This window comes from Prionailurus viverrinus, chromosome D2, assembly GCF_022837055.1.
Source record: "Prionailurus viverrinus isolate Anna chromosome D2, UM_Priviv_1.0, whole genome shotgun sequence".
NCBI classification, from domain to species: domain Eukaryota; kingdom Metazoa; phylum Chordata; class Mammalia; order Carnivora; family Felidae; genus Prionailurus; species Prionailurus viverrinus.
The window spans coordinates 87437239-87454813 of NC_062571.1; the positions used below are offsets into that span (position 1 = coordinate 87437239).

A 17575-nucleotide genomic window follows, 5' to 3' on the forward strand; every position below is an offset into this window, starting at 1 on the left:
GACCGTCGTGGCCTGAAGATCTCCCTTTAGTATTATCATTTCCTCTTTGGTAATGAATTCTTCAAGTTTGGTTTTCTAAAAAGTCATCTTTATTTGCCATCCTATTTGGAGGCTGTCTGGCTGAGTAGAGAACCCAGGTTTCAGAGATGTGTTCGCTACTTTGAAAATGTCTTTATCGTCTTCTGGCTTCTAACTTCTGCTGAAAAGCCAGCTGTCAGTCTTACTGTTTTTCCCTTAAAACCGATGAATCTTTCTTCGTCTGGCTGCTTAAAACTCCTCTCTTTGTGTTTAATTTTCAGCAGTTTACCTGCGGTGTGCCTGGGCGCATCTCTCTTTGCATCCGCTTTATTTGGGCTTCACCGAGCTTCTGGAACCTTTAGCGGGGTCTTTAATCAGAGCTGGACAACCCCTGGCTGTTGACATTCTTTCTGCAGACCTTGCTTCCTTCACATCCTTTCTTCCCTCCTCCTGGGCCGCCCTTCGGGGGGTGTCGGCATCTCCACTCTGTCCTGCGGGCCTCGAGTCTGCCCTTCTTTTCCCGTCCCCTCTCGTCTCTGCTCCAGGTCCTGCTACCTTGTGTTCGCTGGCCTTGCGGCTCACGGGTTCTGTCCCCTGCTGCTGTACTCTCTCCCTCCGTCCAGGGGCGGTCAGCTGGACTTGAAACTGTGCGAACGGCGGGGGAGACGTGTGGAGTCCCTGAGCCGGGTCACCGACTGCCGCCGGGCAGCTCGGGCGATCCGACAGCTGCCTCTCGCCCGTGTTCCTGCAGGGCCGTCTGGGTGGGCTCAGGGCGCTTGACCCACAGGCGTCTTTTGTCAGCACGCTAGCGTGCCGTTCACTGGGCTCTGGCCTCCACTGTTTGACCCGGAAGTTACTCCTGTGCCCGTGTGTGGGATGGTTTGTTGCTCCTTTGTGCTTTTCAAGCTCGTTTCTCTGCGTCTTCGGTGACTCTGATGTTTCCAGGCGTGACTGTCTTTGGCGGTCACCTACTTGGGGTGAACTTCTGGACACTACCCTGGCGTCTGTCAGCGAGTGGGGGGCACGTGCGCCGTGGTTTCCTCAGAGAGCGTGCCGGGCCCCGCTCGGGTCCTCCGTGGCTCTCGTTCCGGGCGTGTGCACCAGCGTACGTGAGGCCGTCCCGCGGGCCTCCGGAGTTCTCCCCATCTCATGGCGTTTCTCTCCCATCATCAGGCTCACTTGTGTCCTCCGCCGTCTCGTGTCTGCTGCCGGGTCCCTCTAGAGAACTTTCCGCCCCGGTCTTTGCAATTTCAACTCGAGAACTGCTAGCTGGTTCTTTTTTTTATAATTTCTGGTTCTGTCGACATTTCATCCCTGTTGAGTCATTTTACCGTATTTTTCTGTAATTATTTAAACATGGTTTCCTTCGTGGCTCTGAACACATTTGTGACTGCTTGGAATTTTTTGTTCGCTAAATCCAACATCTGAGCTGCTTGGGGACAGTTTCTAGTGATGCTTGTTTCCTGAGTATGGGTCACGTTGTCCTCCCTGAGGTTTTGTTGCGTTTCAGATGATACAGCAATTTTGTATTCTGGTTTTTGCCTCAGGGCTGTTACCGTCTCTTCTATTCGCTCTATTTCATTTATTTCCTTTTGTGACTCACCTGGTCCTCACCTGTGCGATCTGCCTCCGCTGCAGAGTTGTTTGGTTTTTTTTTGCAGCAAAGCTCAGACATCTGTCGTATCATTTTACCCCAAATTCCCAATAGGATTTTTAATCTTTCCTCCTTGTTTCATTCCGTGGAGGAGTGTGTGAAGGTGTGGTTTCCTCTCTCACAGGGAACGTGACCACACTGAGAGCCTTGAACCTGAGACACTGCCCCCTGGAGTTCCCCGCCCCCCTCGTCGTGCAGAAGGGACTGGGTGCCATCCTGGCCTTCCTGCAGGCCTGCGCCATGCAGCGGCCTCCTCCCCGAGGGTCAGCTTCTCCAGGTTGGTGGGACTGTCACTGCACCAAACTGCATTAGAACTGAAGTCGCTGCTTGTTAAAACCAGGACCCGGGGAGTCTGTCTCCTCAGTGGCGTCACGGGGAGCACGCTGGGCCTCGCGTGGCCTCTGCTGGACTCACACCGTGATCGGGGGTCCGTGCCGGCCGGTCGGAGCTGTGTCTTTCCTCGGTTCTGTGTTCGTGGGTCTGCGCTCTCCGCGCCCCTTGCAGAGCCTGTCTAGGGTGGGATCTGGTAAAAGTTCACTGGGTAAATCGAATGAAACTCCTCACCAGCAAGCCTCACCAGGCACCTGCTTCAGGAAATTCCCTCGGCCCCTCCGACAACTATTTCACAACAGGAGCAGTGACACGCCCTTACTCGTGGGCAGGGGGCCGTGGCCTTGCCACTTTTTGGGCGCACCCTCACTCAACATTTGATCCTGTGTTTTCAACGTGCGGACCATCCAGCCAGGCGTTCTCACGTGCTCACGAGATAATCTAACCGGGAAGGAGCACTGTGGTTCCACTCAGACAAGGTAGACGTAGAAGAGAATTGTAATTGAATGCTCACGAAAAACGTGAGTGCTCTGAAAATTTACTTCAGAGCATCGAAATCTTTACTGCTTAAACACAGCTCCTAGATTAAGAAAACGCCTAGACTTGAAGCAGCCATGATAGTTACACATGTGATAAAGTCAGAGTGTGTGAATTACTAAGTCCGTCTCAGTAAACGTAAGGAATGGCCAAAGTAATTAGGTAGTGCTGATCTTTTTCCCAAATCCAAACAAATGACCCCAGAATGTGTCATTGTAAACACCGATTGTATTTGCAAAGTGTCTTAGTTTGTGTCCCCCAACAGCAGTTCCTGAGTCAGGATTCAAGGGCCAGTAACTGATTCGAGAGATGATCCAGGCGGCAGCACGGAGGCTGAAGCGGGGGACGTGGGGAAGGGGAGGAGGCCAACAGAGGTGGGAAGCCCCCACTGGGCCTCAGCAGTTACAGCCCCTCGGGTGCTGCCCCCACGGACCGGGTCAGGACCTGGGTCTCACAAGGCCTCAGCAGTCACAGGGTTCCCGCTCGGACACAGGCCTGGGGGTTACTGCACAGCAGAGTGGGGGAGTAGGGCACACGGGCTCCAGACCAGCAATGCCTCGCCGAACGGAGGGGCGCAGTCCCCAGCCCTGCACGCTGGCCCTCGTGGGCTGGAGGAAACAGCCAGGCGCAGATGTGCGGGTGCTGGTAGGAAGGGAGTCTGGCAAACCCCGGGATGGCGAGGGCCCAGGGCACGAGGAGGGCGCCCACAGCTCCGTGCCTCTGCCTCGTCTACTGCCTGCCTGCTGCTGCAAACCGCGAACACCCTTGTTTCCCAAAGAACATACTGGCTTCGTCTCTTAATGACGGATCAGAATCCAGGGTCATTTCTCAGAAGGGATGGCCAGATGCCAAGTGTCTGTATTCCGAGTTTGAACCTAAAGCCAAAAAGTAGTCTGTGTCAGCTCGACCTGTGACCCCACTCTGCCTTGGTGGGGGCGGGGGCAGGAGGTGGGGGCTGCTCGTCCACGAGGGGACAGTGGAGCGTAATCCTAAAGGCAAGAGTGTTCCTGGCGAACTTCCTTTCAAGTAACTTACCCGGAGAGGACAGTGTTTAGGGTCGACAGCGATCTTGCCAAGCATACACAGTAGGCACCTGGGCCAAGAATTAATTAGAAATAAAGCTATTACAAGATCTGGGCTGGGGGAACAGAAAAGTGTGCTTTATCCGTATAAATAGACCTGGAGTGGAAGGGCCGGAGGGTGGAGGGAGCCGGTCACCAGGGTCGTGCGGCTCCGGGGGGCCGTGTAGAGGTGCAGCCGGCCAACAGCACTGTGTCTACCGGTGACTTGACCAGCTGCCGCGACGCACCCAACGGAGCCCCCACCTCCCCCGTTGTGTTTGTCTGCAGAGCGTGTGGCCGACAAAGACGATGTTAATTCTCAGGATCGGAGGGGGAGGTTAAAAGAAAAGGCAGACTTTCTCCCTCCTGTTGAAAAGCTAGACCCGAGTGAGCTGGGCAAGTCCACTGCCTCCCCAGAAGACTGGCCGGGCGAGGAGGAAATCAGGCGCTTTTGGAGGCTGAGACAGGAGATTGTCGAGAAGGAGCGGGAGGAAGTGCTTGCAAAGCAGCTCTTACCGGCAGAGTTACCTGCAAACCTCAAGGCGGCTCTGAACACGAAGGAGAAAGAACATTCTGGCTCCAGACACGCTCTCAGGTAAAATTTAAAAGCCGGGGTGTATTTTCTTGATCTTGCCAACATTGTAATACCATTTTTCGTGATCTTTTAAAACGTCAGGTAGATGTCTGTGCCCTGTCGGCATTTGTCATGTGGTGGATGCTTGCCTGGTTTGGGGTTACAGTTACCCAGAAACTCAGACCCTGTGCGTGTGCGTGTGCGTGTGCGTGTGCACGCACGCGTGTGGATGGAGGGACAAAGAAAGAGAACATTTCCTGGTGAATATAGCTCATACACTCACACGAGGGGGCGGTACCATTCCAGGGGGACGGAAATCGGCCCCTGGGGAGCACAGAATCCTAGCGGTTACTGTGGTTTGTGGTGCTGCGCGGCACAGCCCCCACGGACGGCGGGGACGCGTGTCCAGTGGTCCGCGGTGTCTGTGGCCCCGCTCCGTGGGGGGGCCGTTAGGAAAAGTAAGTCTGAAAGGCTGGGGTCCGGCCGATGGAAAACTTCCTTCCCCGTGAAAGGTGTTCAGGGGCTCATTGTGCCATTCTTTCTCCTGTCCTGAGGTTTGAAAACTCTCGGGAGGAAACCAAAGTGTTGTCGACCGATTCCAACCTGGGAGGCGCTGGAGGTGGGCAGTGTGGGTGTCCAGCTGCAGCCAGCTCAGCACTGAGTCCCCGGGGCCTGACCCCCACCCTCGCCCTCCCTCAGTTCCCCCGTCTCCTTATGAACAAGGGGGAGGCCGTCCTCTCTGCAACTGCACTTGTCTTTCCGGTTCCCAGCCACCCAGAGCCTTCCGAGGCAGGAGCCCCGGGTTGCCGGGCCCTGGGGGCGGCCAGGCCTCGGGCTTCCGTGGGCTTCCGTGGGCGCCCGTGGGCGTTCACCGTCGGCCCCCACGGGCCTTGCTCGGGCGTGTTGCGTGTTTGTGTTCTAGCGCGTGCCGTCCGCGGGGGAGCGTTCACCGCGGGGTCTCTGACGGTAGAAGGAAGATGGCCTCCCTCAGGAGCATCCTGCCGGCCCTGGCGCCGCGGCAGCGAGGGGGGCTTCCCGCCAGGAGAGCGGAGGACAGCGGGGCCTTGGCCCCCAGGGAGCAGCGCGTAAGGTGAGTGATCTGGCGGGGCCTGCCTCTCTCTGGGAAGGCTCTGCTCTTGCCTCCTCTGGGGTGCTCTGCTGGCTGGCTCCCTTGGGCGGGCGGCTGTGGGCACAGGCCTCGGGGGGGGGGGGGGGGGGTGTCGTTGCTCTGCGTCGGCTCCACCCAGCGTCTTCCCAGATTCCTTGTTCTTTCTTAATCCCCTCCTGCCCTCTTCCCGATCACCTGGCTCCCAGGGCTCTTCTAAGGAAGGTTGTGCATTGAAGCCTTGCTCCCCGGAGCCTGGGGGGCTCAGTCAGTTGAGCGTCGACTCTCGGTTTTGGCTCAGGTCATGATACGGGGTCGTGGATCGAGCCCCAGCCCGGTCAGGCTCTGTGCCGAGCCTAGAGCCTGCCTGAGGCCCTCCCCCTCCCCCTGCCCCTCCCCCACTCACACACGGGCCCGCTTTCGCTCGCTCTCTCTAGCTCTAAAGAATAAAGTTGACAATTAAAAAAAGGATGCAGTCGGGGCGCCCGGGTGTCTCAGTCGGTTGAGCGTCCGACTTCGGCTCAGGTCATGATCTCCCAGTTCGTGGGTTCGAGCCCCGCATCGGGCTCTGTGCTGACCCCTTGCTCAGAGCCTGGAGCCTGCTTTGGATTCTGTGTCTCCTTCTCTCTCTGCCCCTCCCCCGCTCACGCTTTGTCTCACTCTGTTTCTCAAAAATAAATAAATGTAAAAAAAAAAAAAACAAAAGAAGCACCCACCGATACAGTTCCCTCTTGCCCCTGCCTGGGTGGCTGTGTGCTGCCTGCAGCTGCGGTCAGCCTCGCGGGGGACGGGGCCGGGGCTTGTCCTCACCGGCTCCTCTGTCCTCCAGCTCCGCCGGCCGCCCGTCTCCACTGCGCTCTGGGCCCCAGGAGGCCGTCCAGCATGGACTGCGTCCACGGCACCCCAGTGCCCCTCACCTCCTGGCTGGGTTTGGCCAATGGGGGGCCTCAGCAGGAGATCGGAGAGGAGGCAGAGAGGGAGGGCAGGGTCCTGCTTCCCCCTGCACCTCCCTGTAAGTGCCGCCTGGGTCCTGGCAGCCTCTCCGTCCCTCCTCCCCGGGGCTTGGGGTCACAGGGCTCCTGCTCTGTCCCTGGGGCCGCCTGCCACACCCCGTGTGAATAGACCCTCCTCAGTCTCCCCGCACGAGTGCATTTACTCTGGGGACTCTGATGGGACAGACTGCCCGGGAAGAGTGTGGCGGGGGTGCGCCCGTGTCCTCCCCGCGCCGGACATGCTGACGGACCCCGACCCTTCCTGTGGAAGGAGGGAGGTGTCCGGCCCTCAGAACTGGTCAGGACTCGCCATGTTCCACCCCCTGCGCTGTCGTCCTGATGACGGACGTGCGGCTGATGCCTGGGGTCCCGGCTCCAGGGCACGTTCACACTGGTCGTCAGCCACATGCCAGGCAGGCCCCCAGCTGGAGCTCAGGCCGCCCCCCGGGTCCCCCAGAGAGTCCTCCGGCTGGAGTCCTGGATCTGCTGCTTCACCACCAGCTCCAGGTGTGGGCGGGCCAAGCACAGGTGGCTTTGCAGGGCGGTTCTGCCGGCCCTTCTGGAGCAAACGCACTGGCATGACCGTGACCGCTGGGGCGCCTCTCACGGTGCTGCAGCAGGGTCCCCCTCCCCACCTCCCTCCAGGCTCCTTTCTTTATGGTGCTTTGTGAGACCCGCCCAACCCGCCCTTCTGGACCCCCTCATCCCTCGCTCTGCCCTGTGTCAGTGCGAGTCCTACGATCTGGACAGCGTGCAGGGAGGTGGCACTCGGGGTGGCTGTGGTCACCGTGGCGTGTGGCCGGGAGGACGTGCGCTTCCTGCCACGAGGTTGGGCTCGAGCGGCGCCCAGGATGCTGCACAGCTCTGTGGGAGGAGATTCTTGAATACCAAGGGCAAGCGAGCGCTGTCTTCTTGGTTTCTCTGCCTCGGGCCTGCGCTGGCGTTCTGTGGTCCCTTGGTGACAGCGTGCAGAGTCCCGTCCTGTGGCGTAGACTCAGCACAGCCCCGTGGACCCCCGTCACACCACCTGGTTATCTGCGCACATGCAAGCCCTCGGAGCGTCCCCCTGTGCCTCTCCGGGAGTGGGTAAGGGGTAGTGGACGCTCGGGTGGAGCCCCTGTCGAGGGGCACGGCAGGGGCCAGGTCGTGGAAGGTCACAGCTCCATTTGAGGAGAGGAGTGGTGGAGCCTGGCTCAGCTGGGGGAGGGGGCTCAGGAACCTCCTGGGAGCGGCGGAGGCAGGAAGCAGCCTCGCAGGGGCGTGGGGCTGGGGAGAGAGCTTCCAGACTCCAGAATGCGAGCTGGGTGGAGCCTAGGGCCAGGTGAGGATTTGCTGGGACCCCACCCCATCCACGGCCAAAGCAGGGGCTGGTCTTTCCGTTTAGTTCAGAAATTCCACACGCATCCGGTGCGGCAGCCCCACCTCCGCGGGGCAGGCAGTGAGTCCAGTGGATACCGTTGGAAGGTCACCGTGCAGGGGCAGCGAGGTCACCGCGCAGGGCCAAGCTGCGCCGGCAGCGTGGAGGCTCCCTGGTGGAGGGGATTGGGGATGGACAGAAGAAGCTCAGCCATAAAAGTGAAACTTGGGGCGCCTGGGTGGCTCAGGCAGTTGAGCGTCCAACTCTCGGTTTCGGCTCAGGTCATGATCCCAGGGTCGTGGGATCCAGCCTCCCCCCCGCCCGTCAGCTTCTGCACCGAGCATGGAGCCTGCTTGTGATTCTCCCTCTCCCCCACCCCCCTCTAAAAAAAGGAAGAGAGAGAGAGAGAGGAAGGAAGGAACTCAGGTGTCATGGGGACCGTGAAGGCCTCTGATTCCTGAGCTCAGCCAGAGCCCACATCTTCCCTGGGGACAGAGGGTCCTGCTGCTCGGCCCCGGGGGCTGGGGGCTGGGGGGGGGGGGGGCTGTGTTGTCCCCTCGCTCGGAGCTGGCGCCGTGGGACAGGAGCAGACGGGCGCCTCCCGTCTGGGTGGAGGGACGGGAGAGGGTTTGGGGGGAAACTGTGCCGGGGCTGCTTCTGGCCCCACGGCTAACGTGCCGCGTGTCCTCCCCAGAGACGAAGGAGCGCCGCGGGAGTGGCGGGAGCGAGCCCGGACCCGGAGGACAGCGGACGCGGCCCTGGGCAAGCCCCTGCCTCCCCAGAGGAGTCTGGTACAAGGACGCCGGCGGGAGGGGTCTCATCCGGTCCGGGGGCCATGGTGCCCGCTGCAGAGGTGGAGCCTGCGGCCCGCTGACGGACCTATTTCCTCTCAAGTGAGGAGCCAGGACTGGGGGTGGGGGATGCGGGGGAGGGGCTGGGGGGGGGGGGGGAGCCAGATGCTCCACGCCAAGCTGGGCGCCGGGCCCGCTCTCCGCCCACGGGAGGCTCGCGTCTGGCCGGCCGCCAGTGCTGTCCCAGTGGGAACGTCTGTGCCCAGTCCTGCTGCCACCTCACGTTCCTTGTGAGGCCTCTGTCCTTTCAAGCAGAGCAACTGTCACCTGAAGAGAAAAGACACACGGAGCCCTTTTATCCAAGTGCGGGGTCTGGTAGGACGCCCACAGTCCCAATGCCGGTGCCCACGGGGCTGGCCCCTGGGTCCTCGGAGCGCCAGGTGGAGCCGGGACTGTGACCGCGGCCCTTCACACGGGGCGGGGCGTGTTTGCTCGTGCCTGTACTTCTCACTAAGGAGACCTGGCCGGGGGGACAGGAGAGCGGGTGGCTCTCAGACCTTCTAGGCCCTGAGACACCTGACTTCCCTGCAGACACTTACAGTGTTCCTTTACCGTGAGAGCCACATCAGAGCCACAGCAACTCGGGAGGAAGCGGCGCCTCCCGCCTCCTCTCGCCGTGTGGCCTCCCCGGGCGGGCTGCCCTCCGCTCCCTGCCCGGCACGCACGCCTGCCTGCGTCATAGGCGACGTGCTACGTCCTCCCATCCCGTCTTCTCTGTCACCACCCGCATTTTTGCACAACACGTAAGCGTCCAAGATTCGTGTGCCGTCGCTTCAGGAACAGGGCGACTTGCACACTTACACCTTCTCGAGGAAGCCGTCCGAGCTCGATCACAGCAGCCCAGTGGAAACAACTGGCATGCCAGGAGATGGGTGGCTGTAAGTTGTATCCCAAGTTCGGGGTCACCCCGTGGCCACGGAAAAGGGTGAGCTAGCATGATACCCCACTGACACGAGGGTCTCGAAGGCGTTCTAGGACAGCACGAGCTGAGACCCCGTGTGAGACTCACGCTGGCCTGTGAGACCGCGGCCTGACGAGAAATACCTTGTGCTTTGCCCCCACAGACCTGCGAAACCCCATGGGGCCGGGGGTGACGGGCGCGTCTTATTACCGTAGGGAGCGCTGGGAGCCTGCCTCAGCTGATGCTGACGGGTGACTCAGGGTGGGGCCTCGTCACGTGGCTGGTCCCCAGAAAGACCGCCTGACCGCGGCCTGCAGCTTTCAGCCCCATCCCAACTGCCCCGCAGGTGCGGGAGGGTGGTGCCCAGAGAGGATGTGCAGCTCCTCACACTTCCCCACGCCTGTCCCGTGCGCCCCCACCCTTTCCTGTGAGCCCCCTGCCTGTCCTGTGTGCCCCCCCACCTGTCCCATGTGCCCCCCCACCTGTCCCATGCGGCCCCCCTTCCTGTCCCGTGAGACCCCCCCACCGCCTGTCCCTTGAGGCCCCCCGCCTGTCCCAGGTGCCCCCCCGCCTGTCCCGTGTGCCCCCCCGCCTGTCCCGTGCGCCCCCCCACCTGTCCCATGCGGCCCCCCTTCCTGTCCCGTGAGGCCCCCCCACCGCCTGTCCCGGCTGCTCCCCCACCTGTCCCACGTGCCTCCCCCGCCTGTCCCGTGTGGGCCCCTCCCCCCCACCTGTCCCATGCGGCCCCCATGAATCTTCCATGCAGCCCCCCGTCTCATCGCGTGTGGCCCCGCGAATCGTCCGTGTGGCAGTTCCCGCAGCTGCTCCCAGGCTGCAGCCTCCGCTGTGCCCTGAGCTCTGTGAGCTGCTCTAGCGCGTGACTGACCCTGAGGGGCTGTGGGAGGCCTGGCTGGGAGCCGGTCAGCTGGCGGTGAGGGGCAGCTTGGACTCAGGCAGGCGGCCGTGAGGACGTGAGGAGACCCAGTGGTGTCGGCTGCAGGTAGAGGAGAATTGCCACCCTTATGGGAAACCCCCCAGCCATTGACCTTGGGACAGGGTCCTTCCAGGGGCGAACACCCTGCCCAAGGGGCTCGGCGGGAAGCCACGCTGTGCCGGAGGCTGGGAGGGGACGGCAGCCATCCACGCCACATCCCACTTCTTCCTCTGTTGCAGAGGATGCCCTCGCCTCCCTGAGGCCTACGAGGTGCGTAAAACATTTCTGGGACTTTCTGAACATGCAGGAAGGATGTTGTGAGGCTGGGTGTCCCTGCGGAGTCAGGGCTCGGGCTTCTGCAGATGCTTCACCCTCACCACCACCCCTCCGACCCCCCAGCCGAGCGTATGAAAGCAAACCCACACGGCGTCTTTGACCTACAGCCAGTTAACGTGCCGTCGTAGGATCAGGACTCTTAGCGGGACCGCGATGCAGGACTGCCGGAAAACAATTAGGAAACCAGTGCTTACAGCCCCACGGCCGCCGTGCCCAGCACTCCTGTGCGCGGCCAGACCAGGCTCGGCTTGTCCCCTGCCTCCCGGAGCGCCGGGGCCTGTGCCCCATTGTCACCCAGGCCCCCTGGAAACGCCACTCTGCAAGTGCCCAGCCGTCCCTTCCCGGCCAGCCCCTGGCTTCCCAGCTCTGCTGAGGAGGGGTGCTAGGCTCTGCCGCGGGGTCGGGGCATCCCAGCCCTCCCCTCTCCCGCCCACGCACCCCTTCCCACCCGCTCTTGCAAAGCTTGACTACTCCCCTGGCCTCTGCCGTTCAGTCAGCAGGTGACCACAAGGAGAAAAGAGAGGCCACCAGGCGGGCACGCACAGGCTCTGCTGTCTCCTCCCCTGGGCCTCTGCCAGTGCCCCCTCTGTGGGCCCAGTTCTGTTGCTCCCGGCCTCCCGGCGCTTTGCTGTGGCGCACGGACCCCTTCCCTCGGCTGGTCCCGGCACCGTTGCCCAGGCCCCCCCGTGGTGCCGCCCCGCTCCTGGGCGGCAGGTGCCCTGTTTCCCCTGTAGCTCCTCTCCTCCCTGACCCCGTGAGAAGCTGCTTGTGTCCTGCCACCTTCCTCGGGTCAGGCGTCCCCAAGGCTGGCTCTGTCCCCAGGAGCCGGGCCTCATCATCTCTGGGTCTCTCCCTGGCCTGGGTCTCTCCAGCGGATGGTCACAAGCAGTCCTCTGACACTGTGTCCTCACAGCTCACGGGCACCAGCCTCCGTGTCTGTGTCTCCTGACCGCCCTCCTCACCCTGTTGCACCTCACCCCCAGTGCCCTCCGGAGCCTCCTGTCATCCTACCTAGACCCTCCTCTTTACCACAGGGCCTTTGCACAGGCATCTCCTCCCCTTGCCCGCTGGGCCCCCACTCTTCGTGGGTCCTTAAAGCGTGTGTGGCCACTCTGGAAGGTTCCCCTTGCTCCCAGACCTGCACAGGCTCCTGGGGTCCCGGCCCCCTGCCGGCCAGGAATGTGCTGGTGCCATCCTTCCCCCAACCAGGCTTCCGACTCGGCCAGGCTCTGGCTTCTCTGGCCGGACACACGGGATCCGTGGTCGCCTGTGCCAGGTGTCGCCTGTTGCCGTCCGCCCGGCTCCCCCTCAGCCCGCCCTGCAGGATGCTGATCGGGGCGGGCCCGGCAGGGGGCTCCCAGTGGCGGGCTCAGGGCTGCCGGGGTGGGGGTGGGGTGCCCGAGTCAGGCTGGACTCTTCCTGTGTCCGGGCCCTGAGTGCACGCGGCCCCACAGCAGCGCTCCTGTCCCGTTGGCGCCCGGGTCCGGGGTGCACCCGCCCCCTGCCGGCTGCAGGGACCCCCTCCCAGCCTGTCCCCACATCGCACGGGCGGGTTGTCAAGACCAGGAGACCGCTGAGCCTGCTGGGGCTGCCGGCTCCCGGCCCCGTTGGCAGACCTGTATTTAAGCGCCACTAACTGTGGAGGCTGGCGACTGGCGCTGCGTGGAAGCCTTCCTTCTGTCAGATGGGGGTGAAATCCACACGTCACGTAAAACGTGTGAACTGTTTTCAGGTGTCCAGTTGAGGAGCACCCAGCACGCTCACCCCACGCACAGCCACCCCCCCCCAGCTCCGTCCCCAGGACTCTCCCGTCCCCCCGAAAGGAAGGTCTGTCCCCATCAGACACCAGGTCCCCGTCCCCTCCCCTGCCCCCTCGGTCTGTCTGCCCTCTGTGAACATGACGGCTCCGGGGACCTCGAGAGGGTGGGGTCACACCGGGCCTGTCCTTTTGCGTCTGGCTTCTGTCACCGGGCATCGCGACCTCGGGGCTCCTCCGCGCGTGGCAGGCGTCTCCCTCCCGCGAGGCCAGGGGACGTCGTGCCGTGTGGACGGACCGCTGCGTTTACCCGCTCGTCCACAGTAGACACTCAGGTCCCTTCCACCCGCGGGCTCCTGTGAATCTGCTGCCGTGGACACAGGGGTGCCTGTCTGAGACCCCGCTTTCAGTTTGGGGGGGGGCCGGAAGTGGGATCGCTGGAGCTAGCTTCTGTTTGTACATGGTTTACTCTAGTGGGCAATGTGATGTCCACAACACTCTGCAAGAAGAGGAAGGTTAGCCTGTTCTGTATAATCTGTGAACCACACGGACATACTGTGCATAGTCGCTGTTGTATTTTGTAGCATAGAAACTTAAAAATATTTGTATGGCCTGGAGTGGCAAAAAGCCTCACAAATCAAATAGGAAATACAGAATTTCTGGAACTACAGATGGAAAATTTTAACTTCGGGGCGCCTGGATGGCTCAGTCGGTTGAGGTCGTGAGTTTCAGTGACCTCGTGGTTTGTGAGTTCGAGCCCCGTGTCAGGCTCTGCGCCGACAGTGCGGATCCCACTTGGGATTCTCTCTCCCTCTCTCTCTGCCCCTTCCCGCTTGTGCGCCCTCTCAGAAAATGAGGAAATAAACGTAAACAAAGAAAAATTTAACTTTATGAAACTGAAATTTCTAGACAGCCCCGAGTACCGTAATCAAAGTCAAAAGATACAGGCTAACACTTGTACTTGGGACAAAGGCCGCTGTCTGAGATCTGAAGAATGATCACCAGGCTGTTTTACGGTAAAGAGCTCAGTAGGAACGTGGGCGGAGGCAGACAGGCTGTCCCCGCAAGGGACCCCCCAGTGGCAGTAAAGACAGGACAGAGGCTCCGTCTGCTCAGTGGCTGCCACACCATCACCCGCTAGGGCCACGCGTTCCCAGCCACCGTGGCCGCTGCTGTTGCTGCAACGTGTTGGAAAACACCTAAGTTAAAAATCCGAGCTTCTCTGAGCTCTTGGTGACCCCGTGCTTTAATACACGCAGTCCGACTCCTGGCATCCGCGTACGGAGACGCGTGTCTGTGGGCGATGTGGCAGAGGGAACGTGGACCCGTGAACGCCGGCACCGCCGGCCTCCCCACAAGCAGCTGTGTGTGGGCTCTGTCCCCAGAAGGTGGAGGGCTGGCGGCCTGCAGGGCGTGGGGGCGCCGCCGTGCCTCCTGTCCGTCCCTGCTTGTGGTCCTTGCTTTCAGCAGAGGACTGGGTATGTGGGACGTCTTCCTCCTCGGTGTTTGTACTGATAGCAAACTGTGGCTGGGGGCTTCTTTCCAAATCATACACTTTTAATTAAGAACAATAGTTATATTACTGACTTTAGAAAACACCTACTGAATTTATATTTGTCTTCTCTTCCTGTTGGAGAAATGTTTAGGAGTCCTCCTGGGAAATTGTGGCGGCCCCCTCCCTCCCCCACCCATCCACTGGGATTAAGCCAGCTCCGGCCCCACCCCCAACCCCCAACTCTGCCCCTCCCCCATCCCTCTCTCACCCCCACCCCCATCCCCACCCCCTGGGGTTAAGCACCTTGCCAGAGTCAGGCACATGAACCAGGCAGACCAGGTCCTGCCCTGCTAATCCACTTAGAGGTGTTGTGGCACATGAGGTGATTAGAGACACAGTCTGGGTAGCAGCACGTGGGCCCCTGCAGACTTCAGCCGGAGGAGCCCCTGGTGGGAGCCCCGCCTCCCCTCCCCGGGAGTCCCCCTGCCCTCCCTGCCCTCCGTGCCCTTCTCCCCACACCCACACTTGCCATGTCTCTCCCTCTGCCCACCTTGCGATGCCCTAAAGGGTGTGCTCTCCTTTCAAGGGCAGGCGCATGTGAACAGAGGCACACACACAGACACACAGGCCCAGGTGCGCACACACAGGTGCCCTCAGGTACACACACACAGATGCACAGGTGGAGACACATGGGTGCCCTCAGGTACACACACAGGCACATGCATAGGTAGGCACATGAACAGGTACACGCACACAGATGCACTCAGCTACACACACAGGCACACACATAGGTGTGTACACACACAGATGCACTCAGGTATACACGGGCACAGGTGCACACACATAGGTGCACACACACACACACAGGTCTAAAGCCCCCCGGCGTAGGGAGAGATCAGTCTGGTTCTCAGGCTTGCTCCCTGAGAGTTGGGGAGTGTCTGAGGTGTCTCAAGGGCACAGGGCCACACCAAAGGAGACATTTACAAGCCCACCTGCCATGGGAGCATATCACAGGTGGGAGTCAGGAAAGTGTGGAGGCAGCAGCTGGTTAGGACACTAGGAGAGCCAGGCAGACACCTGGGTGTGGCCCAAGGAGGGAGGAGGGAAGGAAGGCTCTAGAAAGGCAAACCCAGGTAGGGGTTGGGAAGACGAGGAGGAAGGGGGATCGTGCAGGCGATGAAAGGTGCGACTCCGGAGAGGTGGATGAGGAAATCCAAGAGCCCGGGTGACCAGAAATCCTGGCGTCAGGTCCTCAGACCCTTAGACGTAAGGAGTATTCCAGCATTTACGGGGCTGCTTGGACATATTTTATGCAGTGCCATAACTTAGAAAGGAAATTGTTTCCAAAATGAATTCACATGGCCTGCGATTCTCAGAGAGCTTCCAGAAACACGTGAACCTTTATCGCATCTTGCTCTGCCCTAGATGTGCCCTCTCTCCGCCATCCGTGAACTTGGGGCTGCCGGGGAGGGTCCTGGCGCTACCGGAGGACACGTTTGCGCCCCGCCGGGCATCCCGCGATGGGGGCGGCGCCGCATCCCACCTGGGGCCGGGGACTGGCAGACAGGAACGCTGTTCTCTACCGGCATCCCACGGACCTTGCAGGTTCTCACTTGGAGTCGGTGGGCTTTATCAGGAAAAGCCAACCCCGAGTGCTTCTCCTGGGTTTTCAGCATCTATCCGTGCTGATCCGTGACGTCATGGATCTAAGAGCAGTGAGTTTATAAATACAGGCTGTCCCAACGACAGGACACTTCCTACCTTCTCACGGGTCAGTTGTGCAGGAGCACTTACCTATTAGCTTGAAACTCAGTGATCCAAAATACAGCCGCACCCACTCGAGAGGCATGGAACCCATTCTAGAGCACGGCTCCTGTCCGCCCTGCAGACAGAACTGCGGGCAGCTCTCCAGGCCCGCTGGCATCCCCCCTCGGACCCTGCCCTCCCACCGGCCAGCGTCCAGCCGGCGGCCTCCTCGGAGGAAGGATGAGTCTACTGCCTGCGGGTGGTTGGCTTTGTGTGAACGGCAGCATTTCCTTAGGTTCCTGAAAATATCTTGCCTTTTCCTAGGTGGTGTCAAAGATTCCCTGTGCCGTGGATTTGGCAGACAATGAGAAAATGCCAGTGAACCCACCCGGAAACGTGAGGCAAAGCAGAGAGAAGTCATCGCAAACAAGTGAAGAAATGAGGTTGGTCCCGGGGTCCGAGTTCAGCCCCGCTGCCCGCTGGTGGCCGCGCTCACACCCCAGCACTCACTGGCACCTGCTGGCATCTGGGGCAGGCTGGGGGAGGGGGAGGGGGAGCGGGGGGCGGGGCAGGGCAGGAACAGCAGCTGCTGGGGGCGTGGCATTTCTGCAGTTTTCCGGTGCAGGTGACCAAGCACACCCCCGATGCTGACCCAGCACCTGCACCCCGGGAATGACCGCTGGGCCCTTCACCCTTCCCCAGCTGCTGCACACCGGAAGTAGACCTGTGTGCCTGTGCGTGTGCGTGCACGCGCATTTTCCTCTCGGCTCTTTCACTCACAACACACTTGATGCTGTGACTGTGCTGTTCTGCACCCTGCACCCCTCCCGGGCACGCGGGGAGAGCCATGGGCGGCCGGGGACACTGGTGGACGGGGCTCCTGTGCCCCTTCTTGCCGGCCCCGCCCTGGGCGCTTCGAAGCCGAGTGGAGGCGAGCTCTGGGCATGGGTGGGGGGCTCATGTGCTCCGGGGAGGACCGGCCTGGCCTGCACGTCCTGGCTCTGCCCACCGCCGTGTTTCCACATTCTGGGGACCAGGAGGCCCAGAGGAAGGTCGTCCTGGTGTGACGCGTGGACGGCGAAGGGGTGTTCTTTTCTGGGGAGTCATTCGTGTTCATGCCCAGAACCCCGGGGACAACCCTGCAGGTCCGCAGACAGGACCCACCCCAGCCCGTGGAATGGCTTAGATGGAAATGGACGGCATGCAGCTGTCCCCACAGCACATGAGCGTGTGCCCGCGGACCCCGACTGCCCTGTGGGCAGGGCTTTCCTGAGAACCGGGGTTCAGAGGTGCCGACGCTGGGGTCTGTGCAGGGCAGGACTGGAGGCCACCGTCCTGCCTGTGTCCATTATGCTGAAAAGCAAACAAAGCCGACACAGAGGCTGCTGCTGGCAGCGGAGGGGGGGGGTTAGGGTCCTCGGGGAAGCCCCAGGCTAGGGGGGGTTATGGGAGGCAGTTGTGTTCCCAGGCAGACACCCCAGACTCCGGGGCCACTGAGGGGTGGGGCTGGGGCCTTGGGAGGCCCCGGGCTGGGGAGGCTGGGGAGGCTGGGGGGGTGGGGAGGCTGGGGAGGCTGGGGGGGTGGGTGATGGGGGTGGGGGGTGGTTCTGTTCCTGGGCAGACACCCCAGACTCCAGGGCCTCCTCACACACCAGGCACTGCCGCCCTTCCTGCGCGGCCCAGAATGCTCTGCTATTCTGAACATCCTCGTGTTTAAAGGCAGAGAATTTAAGCCCAAAGCCCTGAAGTTGGCAGAGCAAGTATGTCTGAAATCCTAATTTAATAATCCCGTTTAAGGATTTATCACAACTGTGTACTTCCTGTGAAGACAGAGACTGTCCCTTTCGTGTAGTGTCTGTGCACGGCCCTGAATGTGTAATTTCTTACCTGGATGTGAAGTTTTAAAACGTGGCGTGTGTTCTTGCGGC

General features: G+C 61.2%; 1 protein-coding gene across 18 annotated transcripts in view; it reads left to right on the plus strand.

Moving 5' to 3' along the window:
• The window catches only part of LRRC27 (leucine rich repeat containing 27), a 37873-nt gene that overhangs the window by 13762 nt on the left and 6536 nt on the right, over positions 1–17575 (plus strand). For 5 of the 18 annotated variants that reach the window (XM_047825186.1, XM_047825196.1, XM_047825188.1 and 2 more), the window contains exons 5-9: positions 1797–1949; positions 3889–4195; positions 5097–5264; positions 8323–8521; positions 15972–16090. In XM_047825186.1, coding sequence (XP_047681142.1) covers positions 1797–1949; positions 3889–4195; positions 5097–5264; positions 8323–8521; positions 15972–16090 — 946 coding nt within the window. The other 13 variants (XR_007145325.1, XR_007145326.1, XR_007145324.1 and 10 more) reach the window with 13 other exon arrangements.